The sequence below is a fragment of the Colletotrichum tamarilloi genome (assembly GCF_030869305.1).
Source record: "Colletotrichum tamarilloi strain Tom-12 chromosome Unknown Scaffold_19.1, whole genome shotgun sequence".
Taxonomy (NCBI): domain Eukaryota; kingdom Fungi; phylum Ascomycota; class Sordariomycetes; order Glomerellales; family Glomerellaceae; genus Colletotrichum; species Colletotrichum tamarilloi.
The window spans coordinates 203,930-217,930 of NW_026849402.1; the positions used below are offsets into that span (position 1 = coordinate 203,930).

At 54.1% G+C, this 14,001-nt stretch overlaps 6 protein-coding genes across 6 annotated transcripts, besides 1 other annotated feature; 3 read left to right on the forward strand and 3 right to left on the reverse strand.

The window, feature by feature from the left end:
* Nucleotides 1-35: 35 nt before the first annotated feature.
* Nucleotides 36-311, reverse strand: CTAM01_06697 (uncharacterized protein; the record flags this gene model as incomplete). The annotated part of the gene is made up of 1 exon (XM_060522724.1): nucleotides 36-311. One exon carries the CDS (start codon nucleotides 309-311, stop codon nucleotides 36-38), a length of 276 nt encoding a protein of 91 aa, XP_060382569.1.
* An 84-nt stretch (nucleotides 312-395) lies between these two features.
* Nucleotides 396-752, reverse strand: CTAM01_06698 (uncharacterized protein; the record flags this gene model as incomplete). Its single annotated transcript, XM_060522725.1, has 1 exon — nucleotides 396-752. The coding sequence occupies one exon, from the start codon at nucleotides 750-752 to the stop codon at nucleotides 396-398; it is 357 nt and encodes a 118-aa protein (XP_060382570.1).
* A 51-nt stretch (nucleotides 753-803) lies between these two features.
* Nucleotides 804-1,228, reverse strand: CTAM01_06699 (uncharacterized protein; the record flags this gene model as incomplete). Its single annotated transcript, XM_060522726.1, has 2 exons — nucleotides 804-1,002; nucleotides 1,065-1,228. The coding sequence occupies 2 exons, from the start codon at nucleotides 1,226-1,228 to the stop codon at nucleotides 804-806; spliced, it is 363 nt and encodes a 120-aa protein (XP_060382571.1).
* Nucleotides 1,229-4,253: 3,025 nt separating this feature from the next.
* Nucleotides 4,254-4,328: a sequence feature (Short protein (CTAM01_06700, KAK1500101.1) was converted to a misc_feature.).
* Nucleotides 4,329-7,937: 3,609 nt separating this feature from the next.
* Nucleotides 7,938-8,201, forward strand: CTAM01_06701 (uncharacterized protein; the record flags this gene model as incomplete). The annotated part of the gene is made up of 1 exon (XM_060522727.1): nucleotides 7,938-8,201. The coding sequence occupies one exon, from the start codon at nucleotides 7,938-7,940 to the stop codon at nucleotides 8,199-8,201; it is 264 nt and encodes an 87-aa protein (XP_060382572.1).
* A 1,271-nt stretch (nucleotides 8,202-9,472) lies between these two features.
* On the forward strand, nucleotides 9,473-11,352 carry CTAM01_06702 (homeobox domain-containing protein; the record flags this gene model as incomplete). The annotated part of the gene is made up of 2 exons (XM_060522728.1): nucleotides 9,473-9,769; nucleotides 9,823-11,352. The coding sequence occupies 2 exons, from the start codon at nucleotides 9,473-9,475 to the stop codon at nucleotides 11,350-11,352; spliced, it is 1,827 nt and encodes a 608-aa protein (XP_060382573.1).
* Nucleotides 11,353-11,454: 102 nt separating this feature from the next.
* CTAM01_06703 (uncharacterized protein) lies at nucleotides 11,455-11,652 on the forward strand (the record flags this gene model as incomplete). The annotated part of the gene is made up of 1 exon (XM_060522729.1): nucleotides 11,455-11,652. One exon carries the CDS (start codon nucleotides 11,455-11,457, stop codon nucleotides 11,650-11,652), a length of 198 nt encoding a protein of 65 aa, XP_060382574.1.
* Nucleotides 11,653-14,001: the final 2,349 nt, after the last annotated feature.

The window sequence follows — 14,001 nt, forward strand, 5'->3', positions numbered from 1 at the left end:
CAGGAAACGCCATACACCGTTCGGCGCCGTTGTCCTCATGTCCCGCCTTGCCCCGAAGACCGCTGAAAAGCGGCGTGTCTGATGAATTCGCGCGACGTCGTAGACTGACCTTGCCCTTTGCCCAAAGGGTGACATGTCGACGAATCGTTCTGGGCCCCCAGCCCTTCGCAGGGCCATGCATCGCTTGGTACTGAAGGCGAATCAATCGAATCGACCCTGCTGAAAAGGCTTTGTTGAGGGCATGAAATTCCGCCTCCAATCGCTGCACCTGCGTTGCCTTGCTTGCTGTCGTCCACTGCCGCCAATCGCATCTCGTGAATTCCAGCCTCCGCCCTCCAACGGGACTCAGGTGCAGCATTGGCTAGACATCAAGGACAGCCAACGATGTCTTGGGGCTAGGTAGTACTCCGTAGAGGGTCCACCTTAAAGAATCGCGAAGCGGCTTCAGTGGTGAGGTTACAACGCTCACGGATGAGCGATGGTCCGGAGACGCCCCCACACCACAGTCTAGCTAGGTGTGCTGCTGCGTGTATGTTCTGGTCCTGTGTCGCAGTGCATCCCGTCTTCCGCACTTCACTGTGTGCACGATCTAGGCCCAGTGAGACCGAGATCGCGGAAGAAGTTCTTGATGAGAGTGTGGCCTGGAACGTCCAAGTTGTCAAGCATGACAAGGCGAATTGTGTGACTTTTGGTCTTTGCTGTCTGCTGGCTTGGCACGGTTGGCGGCCCGAATGAATCCAATTCGCCCGCATCGAATCTGTGCATGATTTGACGGGGGTGCGGACCAGCTGAATCGTATCCAACTATCTTCCGTTTGACTTGTAATGACTGCCTCGGTCCCAAACTTTGGTAATGTAGGCGTCGTACGCAGTTTTCCTGTGAAAAGACAGGGTGAAGAGTGAAGGCGACGATGCCTTGGTGATTGCCATAGACGAGTTCCAGAGATCGACAGAAAGAGGCGCCGCGCCTCTCCGGGGAACTTTACTCCCGGACAGTGTCAAACTGTATCGAGCAAGAGATGAACGCCCAATCAGCCATCCAAGATTCCTAGCTGATCGCCATACACGACATCATGGCGAACATGTCCCGGGATAGTGAGCCAAGATAGTTGGGCAGCGTAGGCTGAAGTGGGCGAAAGGTGGGCTGAAGCCCGATCGCACTTGACAATCTGCGCAATGACGGCGACATTTCCAGTGTAGCTGATGTTCGTGGCCTCGTTTCCTGACATGACGATGTGAGAAGATGCTGCGTTGTGATGTGCGCGTACTGCATAACTGATCCCCAGGACGATTGTTTCTAGGCAAGGGGGTCCTATAACATGCACATCTTAAGAAAATCCCACGAACGAGGCCTGTGGCGGGCCCAGGTTTGCGCGCCTCGTTTTACTTAGCACTGTCACCCAGTGGAAAGCGGCCAACCGCACGTCTGCGCTCTAGTACTTGGTCTGGGATGCCTGGGATCAGCCGCTTTTTGGATAGATGCTTGGAAAGCGCGATGTGACTTCAGATTGCGCCGTCTGGGCTGTCAGTGAAGGAAATCGTAGTATCTCGGTCAGGCTGAATATCCATGCTCGGTATTGGAATTCATGGTAACGGAGGTTTCCGAAGGCAACTCCTGGATCAAGTCCACATTGCTTTCGAGTGACCACGAAGCTTGGTGAGTGGCCTTGACATCGTTGTACACATTTGTGTGTCCCCAGCACACAAATTCCGTGAGCATCGCAGACTTCTCTTTCCCATATTGCGAGTCCAGTTTCATGAATAGCAGCTCGCGTGTCTTTGTTGTTTGCACCCCTGCAGCGGTGCTGTGGCGGTGTCGGCTCAAGTGATGACCCATCCATTGCTGTCGAGCAATCTAGAAAAAGGGTCGCTGCCCAGAACGTGGATATGTCCCCAGTGTCTGGTTTGAGACCCGAATCGAACCACCAATTGTCAAGGGACCATGACTTTTCGATGAGAAATGAAACCCGGCTAGCTTCAGACCAAAGGCGCGGAAATCTTCGAGGGAAAACTTCCCGTAGCGTAAAGACGCTACATCTGAATGTGGAATGAAAGCCGTTGCCCGCTCCCCCGGCCTCGCTGGCTGGCCCTTCGATCTCACGGCCTTGTCCGGGCTACTGCTGGCTGAGGATCGACGGCGAGGGACCCCCATGGCGATTGCTTCAACTGTGCACAAGAGACGCCATTTACGTTCCCAAAGGCTTGGTACGTTATGTGACTGTGTAGTTGGGAAGTCTTTGTGCCATTCCTAGATGTATATTTGTCCTCTGCTGCAACGGCGCCGTGATGGAACCACACCTGACCATGCATGCTCCTGTTCGCCTCGTACGGCCGAGAGTATCATTTTTTTTTTTGAACAAGCCAGCAGCCCAAGTATTCTGTAGGTAAAAATCATGCGAAGGAGGAGCTGAAGCTGCAAGTCTACATCCGTTGGCTAATTTTTCAGCCCGTGTCGCTCTCTGACCAGCGCAAGGACATGGATCAATCGGTCGTTGTGTATCTGACGACAGACGGCAGATATAGAAGAGCGTCCAATGTGTGCATCCGGCGGTACGCCTAGTTCGCGGGGAAGAAGAAAAGTGTTCCGCTGCAGGTCAAGACAAGTCAGATACAGTGTGATAAGTAAGTATTCGTACAACGGGCTCCGACCACAATACGCGAGCAGTACTCCGTACATACTCCGTACATGGTCCGTACCTCGTAGGAGGCAACAAGGCCAGGTTGGGTTAACGCCGAAAACGCGGTACACCGCACGACGATTTCCCTCCATGTTACTCCGTAGTTGATGGGCCGATGTCTCCTTGACCCGTACGAATACAGCATGGGTGCATGGATGTCAGTTCTACAGACCGCGGAGCGTCCTTGCCCTGTCTTTCGGAGTTCTGATGGGCCCACCCACAAATGCAGTCGCAGCAGTCCAGTTCTCGAGAGAAACGACGGGTTGTGGCAGACAGTACGAAAGCCGAACAAGTGATGATTGTGTATCCATAACCAGCATAGGTATTATAAGCTATGTACGGATACCGCACACAGATCTGACGTGGAGAACTATGTGTGCCTGCCGGTGACAGTTGCTTTGGCCAGAGGGCCACATCAGTGCATCGCGTCTCCTTTGTTGTGCAGCAGCGGTACACCAGTGACTACCAGTTGAAAATCAACAGCGTTGAGAGTGAGTTGTCTCTCCTCCTTTGGATCTCGGCCAAAAAAGGAATAGGCTTGCGGCTCGCCCATTGTTAACTTGTCAAGGTTCGGCGACCTGGCGAACCAACGCGTTGCCGAGTGAGACGAGCGGAAAACGGGTGGGGAGCACATTGTACTAGCCTGCGGGAGCAGCGGCTGGTACCTGGAGTAAGGGAACCGGCGTCTGCCCTGGGCGTCTTCGGCCACATGTCTGGGCTGTTTGATGTCCTGTAAGGATGAAGACGGTGACGCCTGGTGGTGATGAAGTTGCCCCTTTGGTACTGGTAGTTTTCCGGCAGCGGAGGAGGTGGTGATCCTCGCAGGCAGGCCAACCCAAAGTAACTGTCAGTGTTCCTCTTTTCGAGGTTGGCGATGCGGCAGCTGCAGTGGCTGCCCAAGACTTGCATCGCAGCGTTGCGTTTTGGGAGTCGCTGAGCAGAATCGGGAAAGCGTGGGACAGCGAGGCACCCCACCATCCTGTCAGTTGATCACAGCGAGCGACGTGCTGCGAGACTGCAAAAGCCTCCAATCCCCGGTAAGCCCAAGAGGGAAGAAAAAAAAACCGACGCGATTTTGGCGTCGTTGAGCTGCGTTAGCGCGGCCGGGCTCAAGGGGCAGGCGACAGCAAAACGACAGGGGCCGCTTGCACCCACGAATCGCAGCGGCCTATTCTGGCAGTCTGACCGGGGCAGATGTCGGAAAGGGTCAGTAAAGAGGAGGGCCCCAAAGCAAATCGTCCCAATTCATCGCCGTCTCTGCTCTCCTTTTGTCCAGGCCCGGCCTTGGAGCAGCAAAAGGCAGACAAAAGCGACAGTCGGTCTGCGCAGCGGCGGGCCTCAGAGGCCGGGAATGGTCGCAATGGTTGCTCCATTTGTCGCGTGGCAGCATGGGCAGTCCTGTATCCTCACAGCAAGCAGGCTGCTGAGAGCAAGCAAGAGAGAGGCACGACTGACGATGACTGCCGTCTGCTCTGACGATTGCGCAGGAGGCACCCTCCAGGCGCCCCGGGTGAGATATGCACCAGCGGTGCTCAGGTTCGGACGGATGTGATTAAATGGGCTCGGATTGGACAGGATGGGCTGGCAGGCTGGCCAAACCAGGTTGGGACGGCAAAAGATGATTGCTCAGTTGGCCAGATATGGTTGGTGAATTCTGATCCGGTGTCGTGGTTTTGCTTTGGTGCTTTGGGTGCCGTCGTAACGCGGGCGGGAAGTGGACGGCTGTGTGGACGCGGACTGAGGTCGCAGTGGCGCACCGGGCATGTGTTGTTGTGACATGGCTCTAGTCAGTACCGTTCCTGGCGATCGGTGGTAGCCCGTCCATGTCGACCTTGGACCAAGATGTCGACAATGTTGGCGGCTGGCACCCGACTGAGACCTGCGATTGTCCTGCAGGCTGCCTGACCAGTGTGTTTGTACTCTGCATATCCAAGGCAGATGGGGATTTGCAATAACCCGAGACAGAGAGCGACGTAGTTATCCACTATCGCAGGCTTTCAGAGCAAAACCGCAAACCAAGCGCGAGCTCGTGGGGGAGGCCAAGGATAGGTAGAGCCGGATACCACAAAGCCGCCATTTGCGGCGTAGAAGAAGAAAGTAGGCTGTCGATCCGTGTGGGTAGAGGGGGGCAGCGGCTGTGGCAGCAAGGATTGAGTGATGGTGAGGCTGCTCGGATTGCTGAATAGGCAGTCCGTCTGTAGGTCGTGAGAGGGCTAAAAAGCCGACTTGGGTGGTTCATTTTGCAGAAATGACGATGGCAAAGTGACGTGACGGCCCAAGCTCAAGAGGAACGAGGTGGACCGGGACGGGCTACCAAACTCGAACGCATGAAGTTGTCATCGAAACTCGAGGGAGCAAAGAACTGTCAAAGAGCGCTATCATGGCGTGTGTCCGTAGGGTAAAGGTGTAGGTATCCCGTAGTCTGTATCTTGGGCTGGCATCCCATCTGTTCAGAAAGGTGCAGGGTTGGTGGTTCTTGAAGTGCCGTGCTGCGGGTTGTGGTGTAAGCACCTTCTGAAGCTGAAAGGCGACTGCAAGGTATCCGTATCCGAAGGGGAAAAGGTAGGTGTTAGCCCGCAGCTTCCATTCCTTTCAGATTGTCGATTTCCATGTTGGGACCGCGAAATGCAGCGGAAAAGCCAGTCACGGCAAGTGTACCTTGATAAGTTCAACCTGCCACACTTTCTTCAGTGGGGCCGCAACTTTGCGGCAAATGCACCTGAACCTTGCCGTCGACGTTCCTCTGGAAGGGATTCCCTTTCTCTAGACTCCCAGCTTGCACTTTGTAGTGTTGCACAGGCTTCCGGGGAGCTCAGCACGAGATGCGTCGACGAGTCCGTGTGTTTTTTTTCTGCTTCCGTGGCTCGGGCAAGGTAGGCCGCTGGCACAGCTGAGCTGAACCGGAGCCAGACAAATCCAACAAGACGAGGCCATAGCAGGCGCGTGTTCTCGTGTCATGTCGTATGGGATGATGATGAATCTCGATCTTGTGGGTTATTGATGGATCCTATGCGTCCCTTGATGTAAGTCTCCTCTCTCCCTCAGTTTTGTTTCCCCCTTGGAATCGGAGCGAGGCTAGGATGGAAGAGAGTGAAGCCCTCGCCTTGTCGATGGGTTACTGTAGGTAATGTCGTTGACAGTTGGGGGGAAGTGATCGTAGACAGCCCGCACAGTCTTGAGCACTGTCTCTCGACCGGGCACAGCGGATAGTGTGTGCAATTAGACAGTCGCTATGTCTCTTCCCGTTGGTCTCTCGTCTTGTTTATCCAAATGGTCCGTGTGATGCTTGGTCGCGTCAATCAATGCCATACTGTCTAGCCTGTCGGTGGAGATGGGCGCAGGGACAGGCAGAGTGAGATGCAGTACGGATACAAGTAGACCAAGGGGGACGAAGGTGGGGGAGGAAGCTTCAAGTGGAGTGGAGGTACCTTGTCTACATACGTACTCTGTGCTCCATGAGCTCCATGTGCTCCATACGGATACCTCCTTGCCCTGAAGACAAACCACATGACCTGGGCTTCCAACCTGATGTTCTGACATTGAATTACCTAAGGCAGGAGACAAAGTCTCAGGTATCTTTTCCATCATCCCCGACCAACACGTGTGTCAGCGGGGGAAGGTGCTGACATAAGATAGGAACGGATAGCACTATGGTCTATGCGTTCTCGTAATTAATTACTATCCATACCTTCCTTACCTTAGTCTGTAAAGTATTCCGTACACAGGTAAGGTACCTTCCCTTACACTCAGGCATCCGCAAGTACCTGACCTTACTCTGTATTCGTACCTTTCCTTTCAATACACCTTTGCGGCCTCATCTCAATGCCTCCAGTTCACTCTCTTTCTCAATCGCTCTCTTGTTTGCATGTCTTCTTCATCTTGTCTGCCACAGTTCATCCATGTGCTTGATATTTATCGTCACTGGTCATTACCGAGGTACACAAACGAGCAGTTGCGGAAACCAAGGTGAGAAAGTGGGAAGGGACTCTCTCTCTACTTTGTACTCCTTGACTTCTCAGACTTTGGAGCTGGAGCATCGCGCCAACTCTCATCTTACCAATCGTCTAGTGAGCACTAAGCAAGGGCCGGACTTGTCAACTCGACCCGGCAACTAACTAAGCCGTCCGCGCCCGTCCCCCTCTCAGAAAACATTTTTGCCCCTCTCTCTACGCTCTATCCTGTTGTTTTAGCTTCAACCAAACGCTTCTTCCACCGCCCAGAGAAACCAATGCACAGAGTAGCGCCTGCTGTCTGCGCAAGTGCAACGCGGCAAATTACACGCCGCAGCGGCATAAACACCCAGATCCTGTAGCTTGTGTCTGGTGCGAGCTCATCCGAAGTTTCTTCCTACGCTTCATTTCATCTTTGCCCGTCACAGACAATGGACAAGACACACTCACTCACACCTTCACACACACACACACACACACACACTCCTCGGTACAAACAGTAACACTCATCGACGCAGCACAGACTTCAGCTATCTTCGCCTCTTCGGATCAGATGATGCCATTGGGATCGTCGTGCCTGTCCGGCTTGACCTGCCCCGCCTGTCTCGTCGTCTTCTTCTCTGTAATTCTGCCCTCCACAACCTGAACCACTTCTTCAACTGCCCTCTCGTCGTTACCCCTTCCGGCTTCCGGTTGAGTCGAGTCAAGTCGATACACTGCCTGTCCCTTTCGGTCACATTCTCGCCACTTTTCAGAGCCCCTTCGAAGCCGACGGGATGCTGTCCGTTTGCCCGTCAAAGTCCCGACTCTCTCTCTCTCTCTCTCTCTCTCTCTACTCTAGATCACCCCTCGATTGTTTAGTTATGCCATGCTCATCTCGTTTTCTACGCTGCCTCAGTCATGCCGTTCTCCGTACGGTGTACTGTTCCTATGGTTGACAGCGCATTGACTCGTCATCCTACAATGTCTTGTTCTCGTCCTTTTTGGCGGGTTGTCTCTGCCGTGTCATTCAGTCTGTCAGTCGTTGGCCTTGTCACGGACGGTACAAACTTCCAGGCTTTGACAAGTGCCATCGTTCATCACCGAGAGGCCTCGACCGCGTAGTCGACGGATACACGTCCAAGTCCACGCCTGCCGGGCCTATCTTCAGCCCGAGCAGGGGAGTCGAGTCCAAAGTTTTTAGTGTGGCACCAACTGACATGGGGGCGTCGTCCAAACCCAGGGACGCAAAGACGCTTCATGGACCAGGGGTCGGGACTGACGCCGGGGCCGGGGGGGCCAGGATTCTGAACTAGGGGGTGTGGGATGAGATGGGATGGGTTGCGAATGGGACGTGTGGATGCCCGGTGGATGTGAAGGGTTCACTCTCAATTCAGGTTCGCTCAGGTGGGTGCAACCATCCTACCACCCTGCTCCTGTCCGTCCTATGTCCTCGTCCTCACACTCACTCACGCACTCATGCACTCACTCATACTCCAAAGCTGGAGTCGGAGACTCGGAGGAGTCCAGCTGCTGATGCCGCTGCTCACTGCACAAATCCCCCAATGTCACTCAAATGCATCCTCGACATGTAGTGTAGTTTCCTCCCCCCCTCTCTTTCACACTCGCGCAGGCGCTGTGCTGACATGGATACACCCTCATCCACACGTCGGCTCTCCTCTCACTTTAACTCTCACGCTCACAGCCTGCTTGTCCCCTCGCTCTGCGCCGGCCACGTCCGCTTCTCCCGCGGCACCTCATCCTCGTCCTCGTCCTCATCCTCATCTCAAGGCCCAAGGCCCAAGGTTTGGTCTGGGTCTACCTGCATAGCTCAGCACAGTCTACCCGTATGGATACACAGTCTGTGCCTTATGCACAACTGACCGCGGCTCGAGCCCTGTCATGTCCTGTCCTTTCCTGTCTCTCCGCTGCTTTGCTTACCTTACCTTACCTTAGCTTTGCTGGCTTGCCTTGTCTGCCCTGCCCTGGCCCCTAGAGACCCTCCATGACCCTCCCCTTTCTCTTCCTCCCAGGGCCTGAGAGTCAAGAGAGTTGACCCCCTTGCTCCCTTGGTCTCCCGATACCTCCACCCAAATATGATCTTCTCACTGCCAAGGGGGGTACCCGGTGGACGATGAGAGAGGGCCCCCCTTCTTGGTGCTCGCCCATGCCCTGCCGCCACCCCAGCGCCTACCTACACAGTACCGCGCGACTTACACCCACGTCGGCTTGCACACGCACACACACTCTCTCTCAGCGCTCTCGCTCTGTGATGATGGGTCGACAAGACACATCAATACATCTTCCGCCTCTCACCCCCCTCCTCTCCCGTCACTCCTTCTTCCCACTCCTCCTGTCATTGTTTTTTGTGCCCTTTCTCTCTCGTCAAGCCTCGTCTGTGCGCCTACAGGCCCTTGCCTAGACAGATCGACTATCTCGCCCTCAAGACCTTGGAGGACTTGAGCAGACCTTGCTGTCTCACCTCTGCGCGGCCCTGCCTGACCCTTCCTCATCCCGCTTGTCGTTCCCCATTCGATCTAAAAGCAGACAAGCTCCCCTCGATCTGCTGTTCCGATTCCCGCGCCTCTCTCACACCCACGTTCTCTCTTCACATCTCTCTTAATATCACCAGGCTCTCAGCCCTCTAACCTCAGTCACTCTTTCACTCAAATCTCTGGTTCTGAAGACTTGATCCTGCGGCGTCTAAACACTGCCGAGAACATAATACGCATGCCTATCCCCGTTACTACACTGGTTCTACACTCGCTCTGCACACATTCGTTACCATCGCCATCGTGTTAACCACCGAGCCCCCCCGTTGAACGGTCTACCCTCGAGCTTGGCCAACTTTGTCACATCAGCAGCTATGGCGTTCTACCCAAACTACCAGACTGCGTCAGCATACGATTATGGCTTCAGCACCCCTTTCCCCGGAGCCCCTCTCTATCAGAGTGACTACATGGAAATGCTTCGACAGCAACAGGCAATGATGAGCCGGGGCCTGTTCCCAGCAGCCGGAGGAAAGGCCACCGAATCCAAGCCGAGACTTGCCAAGGATGAGGTCGACAAGCTTGAAAGGGAATTCCAGAAGAACAACAAGCCCAACAGCAGCTTGAAGAAGCAGCTTGCCGAAGAGATGAGGGTGGACATTGCGAGGATTAATGTATTTCCCCCTTCAGCTTGGTTTCCTGAAATATATCCACTGACAGCTTATAGAACTGGTTCCAGAATCGGCGAGCAAAGGCGAAGCAGGAGAAGAGGACACAGGAAAATGAGGCTCGCCGCAAGTCTGAGCAGGCTACCGAGACGTCCACAAGCTCCGAGACTATCAAGGAGTCCTTCCACGACCACGACGACGATCTTCGCCCGTCCGCTGCTCCATTCCCACCCGTTCACGTATCAACCGACGCGTCGTCTGTTAGCGAAGCATCGCCCTCGGAGGGCACTCAGACCCCGGAGCCCACATTTGAGCAGCCGCAGGTCGTTACGCAAGAGCCGGATTCAGAATACGCCTCGCCCGACTCATCCAACTCTTTCCAGCACCAGGATATCAACATCGGCTACTCCCTTGGCCCCGATCAATTCTACTCTGGCCAAACACCCTGCGATTTCTCGGCACCTATGCCTTCAGAGGTCATCCAACAAACACCCAACCATTTGACTCTTTCGATTCCCAGCCAGTACTTGACGACACAGCTTCCAGAGTCAACTAGTGCCTCTTCGTTCTCGTCTTACCACCTGAGCGCAAGCGATATGGACGAGTCTTTCGCTTCTTTCCCGCACGGCCTGACTACCGGCATGACTAGCCCCATTCCGATCAATGTCAAGCAGGAGCAAATGCAAAGCGAGGATCTCGACAAATTTGATCAGTTCTCTCCCCAGTCAATGTCTCGCTCCCCTCCCGAAATCTCCACACCAGACTTCCGATTCAAGTCTGGCTCGACCATCGACATTGCCAGCAGAAGAAACTCCAAGAGGCCCGCTGCGCTCGTCAGCTGCGTGCGCAGCCAGTCATACAACTTCTCCGGTCCGAAGACCGGCATCGAGATGCCCAGGCGCATTGAGGCACCTAGTCCGATGCGCCGCGTTGCATCTGCGACAGGAAACTTTCCGAGGGGAATTCAGAAGCCGGCCGGTTCAGGCCCGAGATCGCCAATGTACTTTGACCGTGCTCAGGAGAACCTCCTCTTGCAGATGGCCTCAAGGTCACCGATATCGCGAAGCCCAGCAGCGCCACCAACCCCAAACACACCAATTGTCCCTAGCCAACAAGCTTTGCGTGAGACCACCGTCTCATCCATGTCCTCGGCCGAGGATGACAAGAGCTACAGCATGCAAAACAGCCTGACAGTACCGCAATATGCCATGGACCCTACCATGAGGACCCCGCCGGATACCCCCGGCATGATGACGACGATGCCGAACTCTCTATTTCCCGCGTTCGACTACAACGTCTCCGATGAGCCGCTGTCGACACCAAGCTTCGGCAGCTTTGATCAGGACTTCCCCAACATGTCGTCGAGCGTACCGAGCTATGTCGCACACGGTTGCGCAAGCCAGCCAGTCACACCTTCATTCCCTCCCAACAACATGGGACCGGCATTCTACTCATCGTACGGCGGTGGCAACACCGAGTACAACTGGTCGGATGCCTCATCCGTCTCAGTCAAGCCGTCACCCGAGCAATCACGGTCAAGACAGTTTCAGTTCACCAACATGACTGCACAAGATTTCCACGGGGAATGAGGTGTCGTTCAAAACGTGGCTTGAACCTTACATCGGCCTGGCAGAGTAGAGTTTCGAGGGGGTTCGATTTGTCATCGCAGCAGTCAAAAAAACTTGCTCATCATGTATACTTGGCGCTGTACAACTACCAAGGGTTTTCTACTGGGTGGATTTTCACTTTGTACATACAGCGATTTGCTTTATCACTGGGCCATCGGCGCTTCACCGGGACAACCTTATACTTGGACTACACGGGTCCTCCTTTTCCTTTATTTTTGTTTATCTCTCTTCGTCTGCAGCAACGATTTTCCTTTCTCATGATACCTACTGCATACACCAAAGAAACAAATCTCTTTACCTAATGTAATGATATACATACGGCTTATGTCCTGCTGGCGGCGGCGCTGTTTGTGGCTGGGGAGGGTGGGGGAGGGAAAAGGGACCTGGATATCCCATTGGAAGCACAGGACAGGTGGTGGGATGGTTCGAGGTTACGTGTCTTCAATCGCGTTGGGTCGGAATATGCCATCAACCTCTGAGCTGTTCGCGGCGGCGTGAACGGAAGAACGCGACCCTGCGTGGATGTCGCAGAGCAGGTCAGCACGTATAGGATTGCGAGGTGCAGGACAGGGCGGGACGGGCTGGTTTGGGCTTGGATAGATGGATGGATGGGAAGGACAGGATAGGGCGTTTATCTTCCAGCGATTTACCTCGAGCTTCAGGTAAGGAGACGCCGAACTTCACCTTTTGGGAGGTCCAAAATCAAAAAAGTACTTGCCGCACAGTCCACCGGGCACCCCGTTCACTTCTGGTGAACATCAGATGGAATCGCTTGCCCGGTGTAGTCCCCACCCACACCGAGGGTATCGCGCCTTCCCATGAGTGTCGTATGGTATATAAGGGGTCAGATGTGCCCGTCCTTTCGCCCACCGGACGCGGTGGGACACAGAACGTCGACGGGCGTTTAGCCGCAGTAGCCGAGCGGGTTGTAGTCCAGCTGGTAGAAACTTGAATCTTGAGACAGAACTGCCCTGATAGTGATGGTTTCATAGGAGCTCGAACCTCGCAGGTTCGAGCTCTGAACTTTTGCATTTTTGATCACATAACCATTTGCCACTTTCACGTATCTGGTCGGTACATTGCTTGAGAATGACTTCTTTTTGTCAAATGAGTGTTTGGAGGTGAGTTATGGATGATGAGGGTGATTGCACCATAGTAGAGTTGCATCGCGATGCCCGGCGTGGTGTTGTTTACTTTTTGGGGCGGGGGCATCCCGCGGCAACGGGAGGTCACGTTACCTGGGTGAATACACGCTGGTCGTAATTCATCCAACGAATAATCACGACTGCATTGGAATCAAAACAGTCAAAAGCATTCAAGCATACCTAGGTATGTTATATGCATGTTTCCCCCTTTACCCATTCGTGTATACCGTGAGTCCCGCGAGCGCATGAGTGCTATGTAAGCAGACTGGACGTCCAAGGCTGCTCATATCCTGCTTATGGGGCCATGAACTACGAATTGCATACCATCGATATATAACACGCTTAGAATTACCATGTGGCTACTATCACATGCTCGTATATCAATTTTCAAGATGCCCATGGCCACAACTAAGCGTGTCTGACGTTGAGGAGAGGTGAAGTGAGGTGAGGTGAGGTCGCAGCAGAGTTCCATTGAAGAACATCGGCTCCACTCTTCCGAAAGTCAATTGGGCCAATGGCACCCGAGCGGTCATTTTGCGAGGAAGGTCCCTCCCCCTCGGCATTGGGTTTTGGGGAAAGCGGTTCGTGTGGGGAAAGAGACAATGCCAAACCTCCCGTCGCTGCCCACTGCGCTGCAGGAATGCGTCTGATCTGTAACGTCTTTCTTCGATACGTCTCTTCTGCTTCTTCTTCTTTCTAATTCTCCGAAACAAAGACAAGGAAGGCTTGGGGTTTTGACTTCACATTGAATTTAAGATCTATCCACATTCCTTCGCGCGCTCTTTGTTCGACCACATGGTCCGAGGAATGCGGGCGATAGGTACCCATTCACATTCCGATCAGTTTCTGCGTCTGGCACGCGGATACACTAAGACCAAGCACCAAGATCCACGTTTTGGCTAAGCTTACCCGCCCCGAATACCACGTTGAAAACAAGACACACATAGCCATCCGCCTTCCGCATTCCGTTCTGCCACTGGAACGCTGGAACTCCTTTTCCCCTCGTGCCATTTAGGCAAAGACCAAGGTACTCACTCGTACTGGGTTATCGGAGACATCGAGAACCCCGAGCTAAGACCAATCAAGGTAAGCCAAGGTGGATGTTCGTTCATTCAAGATTCCCAATCGCCCCCAAATCTGCCAATCTCGCTCTCTGTCTTGTCCCAGGGACACCCCAGGTTTTCCCCCCGCTCCCCGCATCAACCTCCGCCGCCTTCCTGTCGCGTCGACAATAGACTGGATTTCTTCTGCCGTTCACGACAGCCGGCATCCACTGCTACCCACGCGGAGATGGCCCTGGTTGGTGGCAGCAACTCCGAAAGAGGGCATCATTACCACTCGATGGGGAGTTGCTAGACCGCTTCTGGTGCGATCACCCTCTTCATATCTGCTTTTCTAATGCGGAGAGGAGAAAGCACCCGGAGTTGTCCCGTCCCTAGACAACAAAAAGTCCTGGCCGTTAACT